Source organism: Hippoglossus hippoglossus, chromosome 4, assembly GCF_009819705.1.
Source record: "Hippoglossus hippoglossus isolate fHipHip1 chromosome 4, fHipHip1.pri, whole genome shotgun sequence".
NCBI classification, from domain to species: domain Eukaryota; kingdom Metazoa; phylum Chordata; class Actinopteri; order Pleuronectiformes; family Pleuronectidae; genus Hippoglossus; species Hippoglossus hippoglossus.
In genome coordinates, this window is record NC_047154.1 from 22,778,024 (window position 1) to 22,800,365 (window position 22,342).

The window sequence follows — 22,342 nt, forward strand, 5'->3', positions numbered from 1 at the left end:
AGGTGAACGACAGCAATCCAAATGGTATTGATGGCTGAGAGGTGGGAAAATGGGGACGACTTCACTTCGGCCATGACTCATTCACGTGGACGGTCCTGTCACAGAGCGGAGGGGGTGGTGGGAGGTGAAGAAAGGGCCGGTGTGAGGGTGTGCACGCAGGCAGGCGTCCATGTGGCCCCTGAGGCACCGAGAAGGCCCCGGTGACAAAGGGGGCCTTTGCTCTCCTGTCCTTCCCTCCTGAAGCCGCTCTGGGAATTCTGTTTTGCTGCCCGGGTTTTCCTCTGCGGAGCCTCTCACTTTCTCCCAGGCCGGCTCAGGAATGTGCCTTGTGCAAACCAACACACACACACACACACACACACACACACACACACACACACACACACACACACACACACACACACACACACACACACACACACACACACACACACACACACACACACAGGGATTGTCTTCACCCTCATTGGTTGGTTATTATCGTAATGACGGATGCAAAGATTGTTTTGCAATCTCAGAAGCTCCTGTGCAACGTAAACACTTTTGCAGTTGCACAGACACATGCAGAGACACATTTAGCAGGTTAAGCTCCGCTGCTCAACACTCACACTTCCTTTAATGTTTTTTGAGTGACAGCCACAAACCCAAAGAGCCACACAGGCACGACGGGTTTTCACCACGCTCATTTTTCCTCATTTGATTTCTTCATCCAAGTCCAAGGGATTTCACAAGCAAAAAAAAAGAAAAGCCTGTGTATCCAGGATGGATCGCCTGCAGTCAAATATTTTTTTTAGCACCAATTCTTCAAAGTTTTTAAGCCAAGTCCTGGGAAACAATGTGAGCAGGTGCTGAGCAGGAGGGGCTGTAAATCTGGCCTGGCGAATTAAGCCATTGCCTTGGCATTGTTCTGGCCGGCCCCTTAGCTGATCCTGCTGGGGAGGTGGGGTGGGGTGGGGCGGAGTGAGGGTCTGCGGACTAAATCTCCCGACATGGGGGCACCCTGCATATTTCACACATGTCAACTGACCTGGAGCCAGCTGCAGGCGAGAGGGATTCGACACAAACATGCCACGTCACAGGTCGCGCAGGAAAGAGACTGATGCTCGACGACAAGCTTTAGAAGAAAACTGAGGTTTCCTCTGAGGAAGTGATCGTTCTCGTGAACTTTTTAATGTCAGAATTACACGTTAACATCTGGTGGGAAAGATAATCTAAACAGGAATTTGTCAAATTTGTCAGGCTACATTTCATCACAGTCAAGAAACCTTATCAGAGGCTGGTGGTCGGTTTCATTAGTTGACCCTTGACCTCATAACAGATCAGGTGACCAGGGCGCTGCTGTGGAATGTCCCCCTGCTTTTCATTTTCTAATTTCAAAGCTCCCAACAGTTTGTCATTTTATCTGAACCTCCCAAGGTCTTCACAAGCCTGCACCATCTGTGTGTGTGTGTGTGTGTGTGTGTGTGTGTGTGTGTGTGTGTGTGTACTCATTTTTGTTGCCTCTTTAGGACCCTTTCCAGTATCAACACTGACCTTGTCAGGACCAATAGATTGCATGGGAACCAAAGTCGGGTCCTAATGAGGCAAAACATCAACGTCCTGGTTAAGGTTACTAGTGAGATTTTGGTCGTCCACAATGAATGGATGTCAATGCAGTGTCCTAACAATATGTATGTATGTGTGTGTGAGACCGGATGTGATATTAGGCCTCCTGTGTGTCTGCCTTCATGATGCTTTCCTCCAGAACCAGGTATTCCTTGTACTCGTTCAAGTGTGTGTCGTCCTCCTTCTGCAGGGACTTCGGTGGCTGTTTTGGCTAATTGGGACAGAGGAGAATTACTGAATCACTTTGTGGCTGCAGGAAAGACGTGAAATGCAAAAATACTGTGGGTCTATAACGTTATTGATCATATAAGATCATAGTGTTTGTTGGACGGCTTATTTTTCAGCAGGATTACGCAAAAACCACTGAACTGATTTCCCTCGAAACTTGGTGGAAAGATGGTATGTGGCCCAAGAAAGAACTCAAACTATTATTGTTACAGATCAGGGTCAGATTTGATCATTTTAACTAACAGAAAAGAAAAATTTAGGGGACCGGTATTTATTGTTGGGCCTTGGTGGAGGTTTACTCTACTGAGTTATAGTAAGTTTTGGCAAATCAAATTTAGGCTAAGCCAATATTTAAAAATGCACAAATTACCCTACTGTGTAAGTATTATTCTATCCTTGCCTCCCTCACCAGAGGAAAATATTTCTTAAAGAACCATTTGTCAAATGATTCATTCTTTATTCAATAAATCCCTGTGGAGAAAGAAACCTTGTGAAGGAAACAGTACATGAGGGAAATATGTGCTTGTTTGGAGGAGAGAGGAGAACATTAGAAGTGTCTACAGTTAGCAGAGAGACTGATGTTACTGTCCCCGATGCAGAGGATCAAATGAGGATCTAAATGAATTAAATATGAGGGGCGAGAGAATTAGAGCCAGAGAGACGGGCGACCTAATTCAGCTTTTTCCAGAGTCAACTTGGAATCTGCGTTCACGCTTTTAACTGATATGAAAGGTTTGTGAATCCTAATGTTCGTCCCGTTCAGAGGTCGTCAACACCAGAGGCTGCGAGTGATGTTAGAGAGCAGCTGAGGACACAAGGTCACACTCAAGGTCATTTTAAAGGCAAATATTGATCATTGTGCTTTTAGTGTGTCTAGTTTACATCGGTCAGTATGAGGATTCAAACTAACAACCCCTCCATTAACAACCTCACCCCTCTGGCTCTAAAGGTGTCAGTTTGCTCGAAGCACACTAGTTTGTGTGAGGGACCTGCACATGTGTTTATAGATTGTCATAGTTAAAAGTTTAAGCGGAAATCCGTTCAGTAGTTCTTCCATAAACCTGCTGAAAAACAAACAAACCAACAAACAGACAAAAACAACCTTTTATGTAGAATTAAAATCCATAACTCACCATTTGGTTTGTGAGCTCTTTAGCCTCCTTCTGCTCCGTTTCCCACAACGTCTCCCTCCTCAAATAATCTTCCAACCGTGTTTTCTCCAGTTCAAAGTATTTCTTCAAATTCGAACTCTGCACACAGACACAGGAGACGGGGGCTGGTGAGCGACTTCAATGTACGATGTGTGTTGTTCAGGCAGCCATTGAATAAACTCATGAATACATCACAATTACTCTGCAGAGGTTCGGTGACCGTTTGATCACGTTTCATGGGCTTTTGTCAAGATACATGTTCAGAAAAGGTTTGGTCAGCAAATGATTTTTAAAATGGTGTTTATCTGTAAAACCTTCAACAGTGACAGTTGTAACAGGGTTTTCTTTGTGGGGCTGTGATGATGTTTATCTGCTCCGACAACAACAAGTGACCGAAAAACAAACCAGAAGCTTCTGCTCCATGAAAATCCATTTGACTTTCATAAATCTGCATCCAATACTAATGTTTACTCATATAAAAAAAACACGTTTGCAGTGTCATGTTCTTTGAATTTTATCAAAACTAAGCATTTGTTTTCATTATAATTCTTATTTATAATTATTTAAATTATACGTTAGTGAGTAATTCCTTCTGGGTGTAATTAGCCACACCCCCACGCAGTAAACCGTGTACAAGGCATTATGGCGACAGTTCTTCAGAGTTCAACACATAAATCATAAATTCCTTTAATGCGGAGCAGCTTCATATCTCTGCAGTAAAGCAGCACAGAGACACCGGTCTTACCTCGTTCTTGGAGGGAATGCAGAGTTTCTTTGGGATTTCAAAAACATGAACAACTCCAAGCTCGTCAGTCACAGCCAGGAAGTGCTGCTTGGCTGTAAAAAAAAAAATCCAGCAAATAAGCTAAAAGAAATCTCCAAACAAAGACCTCATCACTGAGACTGTGAAAATACAAAATAAAACAAACAGAGAGGCCGACAGGAGCAGCAGCAAGAGAAAGAGGTAGTTAAGGTTTTAGGGTTCATCTTGTGGTTTCAGCAGCATTTACTGTCACTTTCATTTACTGTCTGAAGGGTTCCCTAAATTAAATTCAAGACTTTGGTAAACTTTTCATAGCTCAGATAATTCAGTATCTTACTTTTTTGCTTTCATACCAGACAAAGTCCTGCTGTTTTTTTATTAAATACATAAATGTATTGACATATCACATTTATTTATCAGTGAATGTATATAATAGTAATTTGTAGTGTTCATACGTGACCTGGAAACAGATACAGATATAGATATAGATATAGATATAGATAGGCCTTCAGGGCACAGACCTAGGAGCCTTCATGAAGTGACTGTAAATATTTCTTGTTTTAAAGTTTCGGCCAGCAAAGAAAATTACCACAAAGACCAAGTTTAAGCAAAAAGTTTTCCAGCAGCAAAAACTTATAATGAATGTTCTTGTCTATTGCAGGCAAGAGAGAAATATTCCAGATCTTTGTAAATAAACATTAAGATGTATTAACACCTTAATAAATGAGACAGTATCAATACCCTAATACCTTCTCTGGCAGTTTTTGTAGGAAGTGAACGCAATGCTTTTTAAGACTTTCCAGGACGTGCAGATACCCTGTTGGTGAATTCATTATGATTTAATTTCTTTGAGCCTTTGGCTTCATGTTGTGCAGCAGAGGTACTAAGAACTCACGGGAGGCGATCCAGGGTGTGATGGAGGTAATCTTGGCGGTGGTGACATGTGCGTGGACCTGTATCGGCTCACCGGCCTTTTCCAGCAGGTTCCACACCTCAATGCTGCCGTCGTCTTTCCCAATGAAAAACACTGCTGGTCGGGTGAGGGACCAGCATCCCACGGTGCACGCCCGCTCGGAGCTTGGTGACACGATGATGGGGCCGTCCTGGATGTTGTGGAAGTACAAACAGGCAAATGGAGTCAGTATATTTAACATGCACATCGTCTGCTATAAGCAACACATCAGACATATCAGGATGGACTGAAGGACTCATGTTAAAAGTCCAGGAAAGACCTTGATCTTTTGTGTTTTTTCTGTTAATTCTAATTCAATCAAATACACATGCAGGATTTGAATTGGTTGCAGTGTTTTCTGCTGCTGTAGCTGAATCAATGTGAGGTCTTAATGTTACCATGACTCCCTCCTGCCAGATGGCAAACTTCCAGCCTCCCGTAGTCAAAATAACGTCTTTGAAGAAGGGCGACCGCGGTATCGTGTTTACCAACCAGCTATGGATGCTGAAACAGTTGAGGGGCTTGGTACCTTGGGGAGAGGAGGCAGATGCAGGAAGAGAACATTTGTGTTTTATTTGCCATTAAAGGGGATTGAAATAAGATATTAATCCTCTGCCTCCTGTCCCTGCTTTATAAAATGTTTGAAAAAAGGATAAAATCCACACATCTAGAAGCTCCCGTTACAGAATCAGTCTGAGGAGGAGCCTTGTGCTCGAAAAGTCAATATGGCAAAAACAATTCCTATCACATGAGCTTGAGGTGAACAGATCTTTTTTCAAATGTTCTGTGATATCTTTTTACTGGACGTGCATGTTGTTCTGATATTTTCTGCTTTATAAAATGATCAACACACAAGAAAACACCGGTTAGGTTCCTGTAAGCAGAGAACACTCACTATGCAGCCGTCCAGACTCGTCCTTCTCCAGTTTCCAGTCAGTGTAAACAATCTCTCCATCCTGGTGATTAAAAAGAAATTAGAAATTATGAAGCATATTACAAGAAGATGTGGAATAAAACCGCACACTTCTCTTTAGTCTATTTGCACTGCTGTGTAATTAATATGGCTCATAAAACTTGTTACAGATCCATATGAGAGAGATTAAATCGTTTTTCCTGCAGTGAAGGAGCAGCAACAAATCCAACTTGACTCAACTTTTAAGGATGGTCACTTAATTAAACTGTTTTTGATTTCTGAAGCCCCATATTAACTTCAGTAAATTTTTTTAAATGGAACAGACACTTAGGATTTTGTCTCTCCTGTCTTTTACATGGAAAGCACAGCAGGATGTTATTTAGAATAAAGTATGAACAGAAACAATAACCTGCAGTTCATCTTTCATTTGAAATATCGTTTTAAATACAGACATGAATAGTAAAAATTTGAAGTTGGGTTTTGTACTTTCAGAAAAACATAGATGGTAAGAGTACAGTATTTGTTGCGATAGGAATGTTTACCTCTGTTCCAATATAGAGCTTGGTGTTGACATCTTCCAGAGTTGTGAGATTTTTGGCCGAGGGCAGTCTGAGCTGGCTGAAGTCTCGGGGGATCTCTGAGCTCTCATCATCTTCATCAGCTTCTTCTGTCAGGGACAAGAGAAAACATGCTCGTCATTAGGGAAAAACAGATAATACGCTGTAGAAAAACCTTCAGAAAATATTTTCCCATGTACAGAGGTAATTTAACATTTGCACAAAACCACAGAACATCTGTGTTTTTCAATGGTTAAATGGCTCATTCCTGATTTTCCTGCAGCTATTTCGGGTCTTGCGAGCAAAGCAAAACATCCAAAATATGCTTTGAACCAAAAGAAAATACAATAATGAGAGAAGAACCAGATAAAAACACAAGTGACATAGCACAGAACAATTAAAAAAAACTCTATTTATTTAAAGCAAGGGAGTAACTGAACAGAAGCATCGGTGCAGCGTGTTCTGTAATCTGACCATGAGCAAGGCCACAGGAGGAGGGGAGTAGGGAGGCGCAGGGGGGAGGTGAATGGGTTGGTAAGAGGGGACGCAAGGGTAATCGGAAAGAAAGAAGTAAAAGGTGGAGGTGGGAGTTGTGGCTAGAAGGGGGGGGGGGGACAGTAAGGGGAGGGGTGGGATAGGCAGCGCTGGTGGGGATGGAGGATCCCTTTTCCATCACAAAAGCCCAACTGTCTGTCAGGGACAGTGCAGAACTGTCCATTCACACACTCCCTTATCAAGGGGACACTCCCAGTCGAGTCTCAGCCTCACTCTGGTAGATTAGCTCTGGAAGGTCGGATCCCATTACCCAGTCACACATCCTCCAAATTCACTTTCCCCCCCCAGTTAAGATGTTTTTAAAGATATGAGACAGACGACACAGCACAGCTACAGAACCAGTCAGAAACACTCATCATGATTAAAACCAATTGTTGCAACGAATGGAAGAACAGTTGGGCTTGGCACTGATGTGACATGCTCCCAGTTTTAGCCAAGCAGCGTGCTGAGCTTAACGGGGAGCGCAATGTAGAAAAACCTGCCTACAAGAGTGAGCGCAAAGCAAGAGCAATAGTAAAAGCCTTGGAAATACATACTATACATGACATTTTATTTAAAACCAGGGGATCAATTAAAACAAGAACTAAAACAAGATGAGCTGGAGGTACAATAGGGTGAGATCAAAAATTGGAATCGCCCTAAGAGCCCTTGAAATGAGCTGCAGATTGTTATTCATGTGATTCCATGTTGCAGGTGCATGATGAGAAAAATGCGGATTTACCGAGCTCACTAAAAACAGTTGTCGCCTGCAGTGCTCGATGAGATAAGGGCCTCATAGATAAATAAAACCCAGTGTGTTTCTCGCCTAACAGAGAGAGAGAGAGGGCCATCCAAGCTTGGTTTATAACTCACAATAATAAGTGTTGGTTATAATAGTAGGTATATTTCACTTTTAGCACACTGCAGCTCAAATGTTGTTAAATCCCCACGAGGAGCTGCTTGCAAAACCTTGGTCTGTAAAACCATGTGGTGCTGTTGCAGGGGAAGGGTGGAGCTTCTCTTACACTGGCTACTACTGTAAGTGGAAGTAACTCCAGCATCAAGAAATGGCAAAAAGCCCAGAACAAAAAGCTGAGTATAGAGCTCAGAAGCAAACGGCATAGTATTAATCAACATAAGTAAAATATCTTAAGTAGCAGCGTAGTATTAATCACACAGGGATTCATTAAAACCTTAATAACAGACTGCCTGAGGGCTGTTGGGAAAAAAAAACGCCGCAGATTTATTGCCTCAGTTAGTGAGCATATTAATTCTGCAACCAGCCACCAAAGCTGTGTTTACGGAGACAGACCTTCAGCCAGACAAAGACAGGTCTCTTCTTGACCAGCCAGGACACACACGATCATCTTCTGGCCCCCGAGGAGCCTGGGCAGCATATTGCAAAGAGCTGACAGTCGGCAGGGCTAATGCTCCGCAACTGTGAGCGCCTTGTTTTGAAAGTATCACTTAATAAAGTGCTATGAAACTGGAGTAAAGAGGAGGGAAATAGACAGAGAAAGAGAATACCCGGGGGCCAAGTCCAGCCTGCTCCACTGATCACTGGGCTCAACCATCCGAGGCAGAGTTAAAGAATCCAAGTCCCCCACAAATAGACTTGTAGTCATGCACACTTCTATCAGACAGGAGATAGTTCTGTTTCTAATGTTAGTTATCTTGTTGCATCAGCTTTTAACACAAAGATTCTGAATCTAGATATTACACAATTTGTCTGGATCTTTCGAAGAGTTCAAAAGGAAAACTCAGTTTTTCTGTTTATATTATATCCGTCTGAGTGTTTGAAGTTTTGATCAAACTGTCTCTTGCTTTCAAGAAGTGACTAAAAGTCTGTGTGAATTTATTATAGGGCTACAACTTACTGTACAAATGATTATAAAATGAGAAATGCTCATGGAGAGAGATGGTGCAAGCGACAGAATGAAATGAACCCAGACAGCCTCAAGGGTGAATGTAATCCCTCACCTGTGTTTCTGTCTGTGTTTCCACTACAGGTGTAGTGTTGGAAGTTGAATTTCAAAGGAGCGTATTCTCCGCTCGTATTGATATTTGGCAGCAAAACCTGAAACATTAAAGAGGAGAAGACAACTTTTAACAACTGAAGAACTGACAGACACTAAGTGTTGTGTTGTGGTTACAGAGACACTGGAGGTCGGTCAGAGTTGGTGGTAAAAAGTATAAACAGTGCCCCTACGTGTATAGCATCACATTAAAAGCAGTGCAGCAGCGCAACAATCACGATTTTTGTTTAAATTTGACTGACGAACAACATTATATAACAATTTCAGAACATTTTACACAGCAAAAGGCAGTAAAATGTTCTAAATTTCTACATTTCATCAGATAGGCAACAAAGAAAATATACTGAATGTTCCTAAATGAAATCAAATATTATAAAAATGGGTGAATACTAGGCAGACTGCTATGCTTCCCTTAAAATGTACAATATCACTGCTTCAAACTCCTTCATTATAATGTACTATACATATCACCTATAGTGAACATTGAGTTTGATATTGCACCCCTGAACCCTGCAGTACCCTGCATAGTGGTTTCCATGTGCGGTCCAGGTGTTTGAAAGTGTCAGGGACACTGTAGGGAGTCATCTGGGCCTTCTGATCCGGAGTCTGCTTCCTGACTGACGCTGGCTGGTTCAACAGTTTTGGCAGTCGCACGTCCCAGAACATTATAGAGCTTCACAGAAACAGAGAGACACACACATGTTGCTTAACACTGGAATTATTATTAACATTAAACCTAAAATTCAGCATAAACTAAGTTGTATCTTTAATACCTTTCTTTAAACACAACGCCCAGACTTATTTTTGTACTTTTACTCAAGGAAAACTTTGAATACATGACTTTTACTTCAGGGTATTTCTCCACTGAGGTTTTGCAACTTGCAAAATTTGTGCACTTAGACTTGTGTACCCAAGTACATCTGCCATCACTGCCCCCAAGTGGAAGAAATGTACACTACAGTAACAAAAACACCAGTAAAAAACAAATGCAGCTTTACTTGTGTGACATTAATTCTGGCAGATACAGTGAGTGTCTATTAATAATAAAGTTAATAAAAACAATTCTTTTGTTATTTTAGTGTTGAAAATCGATTTTAATTCAATGATCTATGCAAATTAAGTTTAACTGATTGGTTGTGTGGATTAAAAATCAGTCACAGGTCTTTGTATTTCTAAAACCATTAGCTACTACAACACATTCACACAAACAACAAAACATAGACACAAACAAACAGGCAAACCTGAACTATATTTGGCTACAATCTGACACCATTTCCCACATGTAACATCTGAATTGAGCGTGTTTCTGTATAAGACCTACCAGTCAGGAGAGCAGGTGACGACCTGAACTGAAGTTTTATACTTGTTCTCCACTGGTATACCCATCCTGGTCACCTAATCACACAGAGAGTTACAAAATCAACAAATGTCTGTGTCAGGCTCAGTAATGTCAGGAGCTCAGAGTCGTAAGCGAGGCTCCTGTGAAGATATATGGGAGGTTAATGTTCCCCTGGGGGCACTCTGACGATTGCCTTATTTTACTTATCCAGACGAGTGGCAGTGGTTGACATGATTTATCGTACAGTTGTCTGAAGAGACGAGGGACAGGCACCCGATGGGAAACCATAACGTCTTCATTGTTTCATGAGGAAGATTTCAGAAACACTCAGCAATATGTGTGGCTTCTGGAGACTGAGAGAATCTGAAGACTGAGCGAGGTCATAGGTCATTATTAGGATTATTTGTATGGCGGCTAGTTTTACTGTACACACTTGTATTTGTACTTTCACACACTTTTGCATAATCTCCCTGTAGAAGAATGTCACTTCAGGTCAGTATATTTTTATGGTTATTATGTACAGAACATTAAAGGAGTGTATTTTTGTTCTGGGCAAATATTTTGAGACAAAAGCTTGCGTGGAATAATAATAACTGCAGATTTTAGAAACAGTAAAAACTGACTGTAGAAGTGCTAACAATAGTGGAATTCATTTTCTGTTCTGTATCATTTCCATTATTACTTTTGTTCTCTCTGACAGTGTAACCAAACTTACCAATGTCAAACTCCTGATGAATATAATAATTCCTATTTCCGACGTATTTTTAAGTCTGGCAGTCACAGCCTTTTTTTCCACCCTGACTACAGTGACTTCACTGTGCCCCATATTGCCTTAGCTGCTGTTATACCCTTTTAAATTCAAGTGGCTTTTAAACAGAGTCAGATAAAAAGTCCATTAGAGAAGTAAATATTACAAGAGACCGGAGCCTTTAAGTGTTAAAAGTTTTGGTATTGATTCAAGTCTACACCAGCTGCCTCTCTTAAGTTGGAAACTATGTCACTGTGTTTACATTGGATGCGATAAAAGAGGTCTTAAGATCAAGAAAACATGAAAGAATGATTTGATATCAAAGTGCGGCCGTGTGGTTACGAAGTCAAATGAAAAGCTGAATCATCTTGTGGAAGTTTATCGCACCTGCCGGCTGTACACCTAGTGTGAACTTTCAAATAATAATACATGTTGATTCCTCCGACCCCCTCCCCCCCTTTGGTTCTGCGTACCTCAAACGTTGGTGGCAGCCACTGCACATCCGTGATTGGTGCTTTGTGGCTGCTCTCCACGGCAGACACTGCACAGAGGCGCACGACAGGAGTCTTGCTCTCTTTGTTGTCGTCGAGTTCCTGGTGGGAGGTCAGACACAAAGGGCATGGCATGTATTGTACAGTGACAGATCAATTTAAACACAAAAACTTAAATGTGCACAGATGACATCCTAAAAGGAACCTGCAGTATAACAATAGATCACTTGAGTAAATTCGGTCAAATCTGTGAAAATGACACATAAAAAAAAAGGCGTCCTATCGCACAAGGTTAAGGAAAATGGGTCCACGCTGAAAAAATCATTCTAGTTTGTGTGTAATCCTGCAGATTCATTCTTAAGGAATTTTAAGAAACGTTTCCAGGAAATTAGTTGGGAAATACAGGTTATTTAAAGATAGTTTTACAGATTTCAGTCACTGCATCATTAGACTGCTGCTGCTATATGAAGGTGGCAGTATATAGAGCACATTATGGCACATAGTTGAAATACTGGATACGAACCCTGGCAAAAAGATAAAGCAGCCCAACACTTACACAACTCTAAACGTCTGCACCTCAACCATAATGTCATGTTTCTGTGCTTTTATATGGCAGAGTTATTTTTTCCACGTCTGTCCTTCTGTTTGTTTGGTTGTTTGTTTCTTATTTGGTTGGTTGTCAGCACGATTACACAAACACCACTGAATGGATTTCCACAAAACTTGGTGGACGGATGGAACATGGGCCGATTTCATGGATTTCTGGCACATTCAGGGGACTGATATCTGTGTGCAGGTTAATGTGACTGAAATAACTGGTTCACAACATCTACTGTTGCAAAAACCTGAGTGCACAAGTGCAGCCGAGTGGTAGACTACACCTGTGGTTGGATTTATTATGTACCATGGTGTGAACCGAACACAAATCTTTACAGGAGGATTTTAATTCTTCTTTTATCTGATAAGCTTGCAACAGGTGCTGGTGCAGCGCAGCTTTCACAGCACTCAAAGCCTTTTAGCTGATACAACTGCCACTGTTTACACTGCAAACACCGGGGAGGGCAGTGATCTGATTTGCTTGTGTATTATCTTCCACGGGGACAAACTATAGTAGATGGAGGGCTTGTGTAACAGCTGGAGTATGTGAGCCCGCGCTGATGCTGTTGACTCTGGGGAATGAAGAGCAAACAGGGACAAAGGGAATAGGGCGAGGAACGGAGGGTGGAGGAGTGGAAAGCAAAAAGAGAAGGACGAAGTGAGGAGAAGGGATGGAGACAGCTGCTCCACTGTAGAGGCAATAAAAACACACAATGCAAATAGGGGCTGGGTGATGGGGGCATATGTGTCTATTTAAATATGGCAGTCAGGTGGAAGTTGTCAGTGGAGGTCAGGCTTTAAGGGACAAAAGCATTTTAATATCTGGTGTTTCAGTGTCTCCACAGGCTACGGTGGATTGAATTTAATTGCTGTGTTGTGGGTTTAAATCTATTGTCATATATCATTACCTCTCTCTTCCCAACTTTGTCTTTATTCGTCTATATCACTATTACTCTTTTTATTCTGTTATCTCCCTTAACTCTGACTGAGCTGTTTGTAAGCAGCCTGATAGGCGGCTGTTATTCGGCAGTGTGGTCATATAATGATAAAAACTTGCTGCTTTGAGATTTACTCTTGGCATTAGTATGTTTGTGGAACGCGTTTTGACAGCTGAGGCTGGCTTGAAAAGGACCATCAGGCCACGGCATTCCCAGCTAATGAAAGGGTGAGGATGAGGCCAGAACTTAGAAGTCAACGTATCATCATCTCACTCTGTCATGCAGCACCACCGAGGAACGCGGCCTGTCTTTACGGCGAATTAGATGCAAGCTTTGATTCACCGAGGACCCACACTTGGATAAACCGAGCTGACATCATCGCTTGCTAAAGAATTATGGTACCTGATGCCACATGTAATACACCAACACAGATAAAGAACACCATGTATTATGGTATCAACATTGAGCACATTGAAGGCAGGATATGGGTACTTACGAAGGTGTCAGTGTTGGCGGAGACCTTTTTATCACTTGACTGTGCTCTCTGTAAGTGCATGACGTGACCAGAAATGTCCCATAATACAACCTGAGACAAAAACACCAACAATTATTATTTACTGAGAATCGAAATCTGAGACTACGTCTGATAATATGTCTGATAAAAAATAGAAACAAAAGAGGGGAAACGATCTGGTGTAAATGACGGAAAAACTACAGTGTTTACCATAGAAATTATGCAGACTGTGGCGGTAGCGTGGGGGCACTTGCACATGCACACATGTTCGCTCTTACATGCAACAAACCCGAGTGACAGGTACAAGAGAAGTTGTCATGTTTGAGAGAACTGCATCGAATGCCACTCGTCGCAGGTACCCACACAGCAGTTGAAACCATGAGGTCTGGCTGTTTTGCATGAATGGTAATAACTTTACGGACGAGAATGAGGCAAATAGCGCTGCACACAGCTCTACAAGGCATCGATGAAACAAAACACTAACCTAGAGATATTATAAGAAGTGTCCATGCTTGTAGTTCATTGTGAAACTGTGGCGGGACAAATTTAAAATACAGTGGGCCACCACAGTCAAGATAATTAATTGGATACACCGGCCTTTTTTTGATAAATCTTAAAAGGAAAAGTGACAAAGCAATGAGCTACAAAAACAACGTCAGGGCTGAAAAGTAAGAAAGCAGAGATACAGAGCAGAGTGAAAGTCTGCACCTGGCCATTCCTGCAGCCGCCAACAATAATATTTGGATCCGAGGGGCAGAACTCAAAGGCGTAAATGTCATCTGGGCACTCCAGCAGCAACTGCGAAAAAACCACACAAAAAAACCACACATAAAAACCACATACAAAGGGCAGGAATATAATGTATCAAAGCACACATTTCCATATTGGGTGCTGGCCATCCTGATATTTATTTATTCTAGACTCTCCATTCAAAGTTAAGCTTTTAATCCACCAACCAAGTGCATACAGGAGATTCCATTTCATCAGACATAAGGGGAAAGAGACCCATGAGGGAGAGGATAGTATGACAGTAATTTTTTAGCCTGATGTTTAAATCAGCTTGAGTTAAAATTAGCTGCATAACCAGACAGCAGCACTTTACTCAGTAAGATGATAAATATATTTATTTCAGTAATATAACATATCTAGTTTCCTCTACACGGGATCATCTGCAACTCAGATCACTGCTCCAGCAGACGGTGAAACCAGAGTATGACACATGCACCAGTGAAGGCATACGTCATGCGGAACTCATATTACTTTTGAGTGATTTAGCAGATCAGTTCTATTGATTTAGTGCCTGGGTCAAATCAATGGAGCCTCTCAAATTTTCCTAAAGCAAATAAAGGTCTTGAATGACGGCACACAGCAAATCCTCCCAGACATTTCTTATTAGAAAAAAAGTGTATGAGGCTCATGGCTTTCATGTAGATGGGTGTTTACCCATGCATTTTCTATACCTGGGGATGATAGGGATTAGAGAAGCAAAAGAAGACAATGTGAGAAGGTCTGACATCAGGCGAAGTCGACTCTTTAGACCGCTGCTCCTTTTTCTCTGTAAACGCCACAGCTATCACACCTACCACATCAAACAACACAACGTACAAAGAATCAGGGAGACAGAAAAAACAAACATGTGAGGCTTTTTAACTTAACTGATTAAAAAATTGCTGGATCAACTTTCATGCCTTTTTTTTTAATGAAATATATATTTGTGCTGATCACATGTTTTAACACTGTTATTATTATTCTGGCTCTTTCTGAAGAATGCTGTATGAGTAATGACAGCTGGCCAACATTACAAAGGGGTAGTTATGACCAATAATACTTTCCAATAGTAGAGGATTTTAAATTGTACCACTTCAATGAATGTCATTGATGGATGTTTGTAGTATTGCCTTGTAGATATTTCCAAACCTAATGTTATGAAAAACATATCATGCACAAAAATAAAGGCTCTGCATGGTATTGCTATCAACCTCAATTGCTCTGGCATTGAAAATAGGTGAAGTAATGACCATAGCACAACCACGGTAGCAACATGCCCCCGATACAAATACTCCTTCGGTCATGAGTCAGAAAAATGTACACTCGGACATTCATCAATGTGAGTTGATCTACCTAAAATTATCGGAACAATCCAACCAAATCCATTTTATTTGTATTTTTACTTTTTCAATGTTCCATCCACTACCATGGATGAGGCTGTGTTTGCGACCTATACTGCAGCCAGGCACCAGGGGGCAATCAAGATGCTTTGGCTTCACTTTTGGGGAGCTGACATTTTCATATACAGTCAACAGTGAATATTTTGTGTGAGAAAATGTCCACGTTGCCTGAGTGGGATTTGGGGATTTACCATAGATAGTCGGGTGCCAGTTGATGCAGCTGATTTTTCTGTCCTTCGAGTACATCTGGTCCGTGAAGGACTGATAAAGCATCAATTCTGCACAATCCTTCCCAGACCAGTCGCCGTCTTCAGGGCCTGTCCCCAGAGCCCTCCAGTCATCATGGAACACATTCATAATCTCTTCCTGCTGAAGGGCTACTAACATCCTGCAACACAAACAAAAAATGATTTTAGGTGACAAAACTTTTTAAAAACTTAACCGTGTTTCTCCACAGCTGCAGTGCAAATAGCTTCCACTCATGATTATGATATATCTCTTACCTGGACACAAGGTAAGAGAGACCACAAAATAAATATGATGGAGTACGAGAGAGACTGAGAACAGTAAGTATCAAGAGCCTGGAGGAACTACAACTCTACAGTTTGATTGTTTAAATACACGGTTTGTGCAGGTTTCAACAAGATAAACTTAAGACTGTCTCAAGTCCATAATTCATGAAAATGAAGACCTATGTCAAGTATGACAGATGTGAAGGAATATTTGAGCGTCCCCATAATTGAAGATAAGAAGTAGCTGGTACGGAATAAACCTTGATGTATGTTATCTCTCAGACTATAGACATGTTTCCATAGTCCTTCCCACAGTCAAGCCTGTTTGCAGTTTTATTACAGCATACTAATATCTGTATCGTTTAAAAAGAACTACAACACACATTACAAACTATCTATGCCAGCAAAAAATGTTATTTTAAAGCACGACAGAAGTAGCATTGAATGAACGTTTATATACTAAGACCTATATAAATGTGTTTAAGACCTAGAACATAATAATTATTCAGATTATTGAATTTTAGAACTTTCAAGACTCCAACGAAACCCCGTAAATAGCTCAATGATAGTCTTTGTGTATATTATGTTCCTAAAGTGGTAATAATGAATGGATATGATTAACCTATGGCTGACGTAGAAATGTATGAGTTTGAACTTTCAGTGGATGACTTACCTGAGAACCACTGAGTTGCAAAAATCCTTCAGTCTCTCACTTTGGAGGATATTGTCTTTTTCTTCTTCACTGAACTCTCTCGGGTTGTACTGGGTGCACATATTCTTCCGGCACTTCCTGTAGAATGGACATAAGTTGCTCAACACAAATTCATTTGTTTTGATGCAGTTCCTATTAACTAGAGAAAATGTATGTGGTGAATGCATCGATAAAATAATCCAAAATAACAGGGACAATTTAAGTAGAAGGCACGAACAAATGAATTGCAGACCAATACTTTCACTTAATGTTAACATTTCATTTTCCCAGTGCAATGAAACGACAACCAGATGTTGGCAGAAACTTGTAAGTGCTTTTTTTCTCCTTGTAGAACAAATCCATACAATGATTGGTGATTTGCAGGCCTACCACTGTGTCTGGGCACTGCTGCTCTGCAGTGTGGGAGCAGCCTGTATCCCACAGTCTCTCTGTATCCACTTGATGCTGAATCTGCTGTCTTCATATGAAGGACACCCCAGGTTGCCATGCTTATCATCTGCGGCGTTGCGGTCGGAAAAACTGACTGGTGCTCGAATCTTTCTCTGCACTCTGAGCATGAAGCCCAGCTGATGACAAAAAGGACGCTGGGTGAAACGATATGATTTCATATGCTACATATTTAATGTTTTCTTTGTTATTAATATACTGCAGTACCTTTTCTCTGGTCTCTTTGACGGATTCATTCTCTATTTCCACCTCACTGCCAAGTGATATCCATTCCTTCGGCTCTGGGGTTTTATTGACTTCACATTCAATCTCTACTGGTTCCTCTTCAGGCTGTGGGGGCTTAACAAAGCAGAGAGAATTACATTAAAATAGAGAGAACTCAGAGCAAGTACAGGAAACTAAACTTTTATTCTCATCAAACACTGAAAATATATCACCTAGCAAATCAAATGGTCAATCCAAATCTCTGACCTCTGATACCAGCCATTACTTAGCGATAAAAGATGAAACTGTATAAATAGCTCTGATATAAAAGGAAAGGGAATAATAGATATCACTTTAAACCAAATACTGAAGAGGGTGTAAGGGGGATTAAAAACGGGAACAACAAACGTGAACCTTGTTGCTAAAACCAAAATTACCACTTCTTACAGTGAGGAGGAGTTCCTTAGCTTCTGGTGTCACAACCAGGTAGAAGCACTGGCCATAAACGAAGTCTCTGTCAAAAACCAGCAAGATCTCATCTTCTGGGTAGTCCTGTCGACAGCAGAGAGGAAGCAGCGTCAGATTCACATCAGATAAATTAGTTTTTAATTCCCCATCATTTAGCTGTTTTGATTATTTGGATTAATTCTGACAACCACAAGGAAACTGTCTACAATAACCGTTTGATCAGATTAGCAAATGAGGGAGATGTCACTAAAACTGAAGGCTGTGTCCCAAATAAGAAAGTAAACATTGAGAAGACTTCACACACCCTCAGGACGCTCTGTGGCCTAATTAAAGTTATGTAGTTTAATAGTAAGAGCATCAATGCTTAGAAGTAAGAATGGTGGATTTATTGTAGATCAGACAATGAGGGGAAATTAGGTTAAACTGGTAACTGTCTGTTCCCACAGCCCTTAACTGAGGGCCTGCGTATCATCCCAGTGTCTTGTGGGTATTGACTGAGTGATCTCCATAAGAATGGGTCAGCCTCACCAGCACTTTCTGCTTCGCAGGGCTGAAATCAGACACTGCAGCTCTTGTCTTCATGTCCTGTATGATGTCGGCCTTTTTCAGCAGCTTGTAAGGACTCTCGCTTGTTACGTCCTCATCCGCGAGGCAACCAAAGAGCTCCTGGGTCACCGATGTCAGGACCAGAGGGAAGATTTCCTCAGGGTGATCTGGATGAGATAATTAACAATCAATATGGAGGACAGATCCATGTTAAAATCAGCTGGATGGATTCAAACCTCAAATTTCCTGAGCACGACTGACAAATACAGATGAGACTACATGGAAGAAGAAAGTCAATCTAAAGATAAAGATTTGATGTATGATGATGATAACTAGAAGGACACTCGGAGATAACTTTATCACCATGCATATACATGTTTTGAGATCAGAAACTTACAGATTATTAGGTTGCAAAAGTTAATGGGCTCTTCCTTGGCCCATACGCAACCCTTCCACCAAGTTTCAAGAAAATCGAATCAGTACTTTTTGTGTAATCCTGCTAACAGACAGACAGAGCAATGTAAACATATAAACTCCTGTTCCAAATGCTTGAGGGGGGGGGGGGGGTATACTGTTGTTTTAGTATGACTCAGGCAGGTGGAACACAAGTCGATGATGCATAAATCCAAGACATAAACTGCTCAATTACAGACATAAACCAGAACTATATAAAACGGCAGCACTGCACCATCACCTCAACAAAGGTTTTCCCGCATAAGAAATCTATGTAGCCTCCTCCATATCTAAGTTCAAGCTCAGTCCAGGGCACACTGCCGTAAAGAGGGCTCTGCATAATGATAGTTTTCCTCCTGCTTGTGGTCTCACTCTTCAAAGTCCTTCCACAAGGTTGCTGAGGAGACGCTGGGAATGCACAAGTACAGCTTAAGTAACCACTTCCCCAGCTGGGTGTGTCAACCTCTTCCACTCACACCACTTAGGCCTCGCACCGAATCATTGTAGTGGAAAAAAACTCACACCCCTCATTTCACACAGGCATGTGTCAACTGTGGCATTTGTATTCATGGGAAGTATTTGCTTGGAAATCAAAGAGACGGTGATGGGCCATGTTCCATAACCCATGAGCAATGCAATTAACTGCATTGGTTGGTTGGTCGGTTTAAATTTGTCAGGCCTCTTTACCCTCACATAATTTACCCAAAGCGAGCCAAGAATCTTCTTGATTGCATGTCAAAATAATATAATAACAGCATATCTTAACTCGGGGTCGTCTCCTCTGATACTGGTGAGGAAATTAAGAATATTAGTCATATCATTTATATCTGTGTTAGTAGGCCACCATGTTGTTACATGATGGGGATCAACCTCCTACAAGATTACATTTTGGGGTTAAAACCTGGTTAGGTTGGGGTTAGAGTAAATCACCAGGAAATGTAGTCACGTCAAATACAAAAACAAAAAAATTCAGGATGTGTTCATTTTAGGAGGTCAAACCGATAAAACATACCTGCACTTATATTGGTGCTAGTATAAAAATGGATGAAATTGACAAATGAAATAGAGTCACTCTAAACCTAAGGAATGTTACAACCATTACTTTTAAACATCCACTAGAGCCGATGACCTAATCTTTAGTAAAAGGATACACTCCACACTGGTGACCTGCCTTTGACCAAAAGCATGTTTTCAGGGTTGGTATGTAGAACGTAAACCAAACCTTGACAATGGGGCACCCACAGCTAAGCAGCCTGCCCAGAGGCTACGTAACAGTACACCCGTGATCACATCAGAATAATGCTCATCGTCTTTCTGACACCTCAAATAGCTCGCTGATTTTCAGTTTCTGCCATGTTTGTTACATCACTACTTGTGAAGACACTGTAAATTTAAAGCTTTGACTGCTAAATTTAAAGCTGTAAAATCGCCAGTTTTACTGGAATTGTTAATTTTTTGATGACGATGTGATAGCAAATGTGATTCACTGATGAATGAGAAGCAAAAAGTAGTTTATTTTCTCTTACCAGGCGTTTCTATAGGAGGAGGTGACTCAGCCTGCTTGCCTGAATGGAAAAATAACAGTCAGTTCAACCTTCTAAATACTGTGTTTCTCTGTTAGAAATATTCCTGAGTCACACACTAACATGAGTAGTAGTATTCAGACACTCACCCTTTGGTTTCTTCTTGCCTGCACTTTTTGGTTTCTTCGGTGGCATCTTGACTCTTAAGACAGCTCCACTAACAACATCTGAAAACAACATACAACATTACACAAAACACCAAACTTCACATTTGTATCTACACATTTGGAGTTTCACTGGGTGACTCATACAGGCTACATACACACAGTGGCAACACAGAGTACTTCCTGTCATTATAAATACACTTGGCGACATCTTGTGGAAGATAAGAGAGTTACCCTGCCATTTTACCGAGGTGATATAGAGGAAAAATCCAGAAGGGGCAAACTCAGATCGTGGCAGAGACAGCTCGTAGAGGCACTTCTGGTGTCAACAGAAACTGCCACTGATATGTCAAGGTAGCTGCCTTTATTCCCACACTGTTTGGCATCTGCCTTTGTTGTCACACGGTTTGGCATCTGCCTCTGTTGCCACAAGTGTTTGGGGGCAGTTGTCACTTGTTAGCTCTCGGGGGGGTTGGACTCAAAATGAATCAAGGAAAGCTCCACATCTATCAGATCCACATGCATGATCTTCGTGTCTATGGATAGGCAAGAACTCGAAGACTGTTTTCCCAGTATCAGTTACAGTGGGACTGATACTGTGTCTGAGTAAACTGTGATAAACCAACGAATAAATGGAAATTGTTATCGTTGCCTCAAATTCTACATACGATGGTGAATGATCTGCAGAAAAATAACAGATATTGAATCAGATAAAGATATGCACAATAGGCTACATAAATATACATATGGAAATACCGGAATGTACAGATGGTAAAGCGGTGAAGTATCCACTTGTCACACATTGTTACAGTGCAAAGTAATAATGATGTCCTCAAAAGGTTTTTGACAACAGAACATGTAATATAGCCTACACACGTATCCAACAGTAATATCACTTAATTTTTAAATGCAGTTCAAAAAAACACAATTACTAATCAATATGAGGACACAGAAAATAACGTCTTTACCTTGTTTTCCTTGATCTTTAGGGAAATTCAGTGTGGGTAGCACGAGCACTCATCTACATTATGTGCTGATTGACAACTTCTTTTTCCATGGAGAGTGGATTTATTTGGCTTTGAAAATAAATATTATTATGTTATTTGTTCTGTGTCGCTGTCAGGAGTCTGAAGTGTTGCACAGGCAAATATTAAGCAAACTAATGATACTTAGCTTAAAGCCCTGGGTTTGCTAGCCAACTAATGACACTTAGATAAATAGCTCGAGGATGGCTGGCTAAGTAATGACACTTAGATAAAGAGATTTGGGTTTGCTAGCTAACTAATGACACTTAGCTAAAGAGCCCTGGGTTTGCTAGCTAACTAATTATGCTTAGCTAAAGAGCTCTAGGATAGCTAGCTAACTAATGACACTTAGCTAAAGAGCTCTAGGATAACTAGCTAACTAGTGACACTTAGCTAAAGAGCTCTAGGATAACTAGCTTAATAATGACACTTAGCTAAAGAGCTCTAGGATAACTAGCTAACTAATGACACTTAGCTAAAGAGCTGTGGGATAACTAGTCTTGTATTAGCATTACAACTGGGATGAATCCAAGCTTGAGCTGTTAGTAGTTGATAATAAACGCTGTTATATTAGAGAGAAACAGTTAAAAGACGAATAAATAAGTTTCTTTACCGCTCGTTGAAACTTTAGCTTGAACTCCCCTTCATACATTTGTTTGGTTGCCAGGGGTTACAGGAGCGGGAGGGGGAGGGGGGAGCGCTAACAGACAGCCCCAGGAGCCAATCGGATGTCAGGATTAGAACACCGCCCCCC

The 22,342-nt window shown here is 41.2% G+C and overlaps 1 protein-coding gene across 2 annotated transcripts; it reads right to left on the bottom strand.

Annotated features, from left to right (window-relative positions):
• Positions 1-1,150: 1,150 nt before the first annotated feature.
• dnai3 (dynein axonemal intermediate chain 3) lies at positions 1,151-22,327 on the bottom strand. 2 transcript variants are annotated; one of them, XM_034582070.1, is made up of 23 exons: positions 22,202-22,327; positions 20,549-20,626; positions 20,403-20,441; positions 18,406-18,590; positions 17,857-17,961; positions 17,413-17,544; positions 17,128-17,324; positions 16,720-16,836; positions 15,726-15,922; positions 14,827-14,945; positions 14,075-14,164; positions 13,349-13,438; positions 11,300-11,419; positions 10,061-10,134; positions 9,259-9,412; positions 8,684-8,780; positions 6,155-6,279; positions 5,595-5,655; positions 5,098-5,228; positions 4,643-4,850; positions 3,730-3,821; positions 2,967-3,083; positions 1,151-1,807 (listed from the first exon to the last, which is right to left on the bottom strand). In XM_034582070.1, exons 2-23 carry the CDS (start codon positions 20,592-20,594, stop codon positions 1,703-1,705), a joined length of 2,601 nt encoding a protein of 866 aa, XP_034437961.1. In that variant the 5' UTR covers positions 20,595-20,626; positions 22,202-22,327; the 3' UTR covers positions 1,151-1,702. The 2 variants fall into 2 exon arrangements, with proteins under 2 accessions (XP_034437961.1, XP_034437960.1); XM_034582069.1 differs by having other exon boundaries at positions 1,151-1,816.
• Between the last annotated feature and the right edge of the window lie 15 nt (positions 22,328-22,342).

Coding starts and splice junctions, on each gene's coding strand:
- dnai3 (XM_034582069.1), bottom strand. CDS start 20,594: ATGCCACCGAAGAAACCAAAAAGTGCAGGCAAGAAGAAACCAAAGG. Junction 17,962..18,405: donor CTGCGAAGCAGAAAGTGCTG/GTGAGGCTGACC, acceptor TGCTGTCGACAG/GACTACCCAGAAGATGAGAT. Junction 15,923..16,719: donor TGCAACTCAGTGGTTCTCAG/GTAAGTCATCCA, acceptor TTTGTGTTGCAG/GATGTTAGTAGCCCTTCAGC.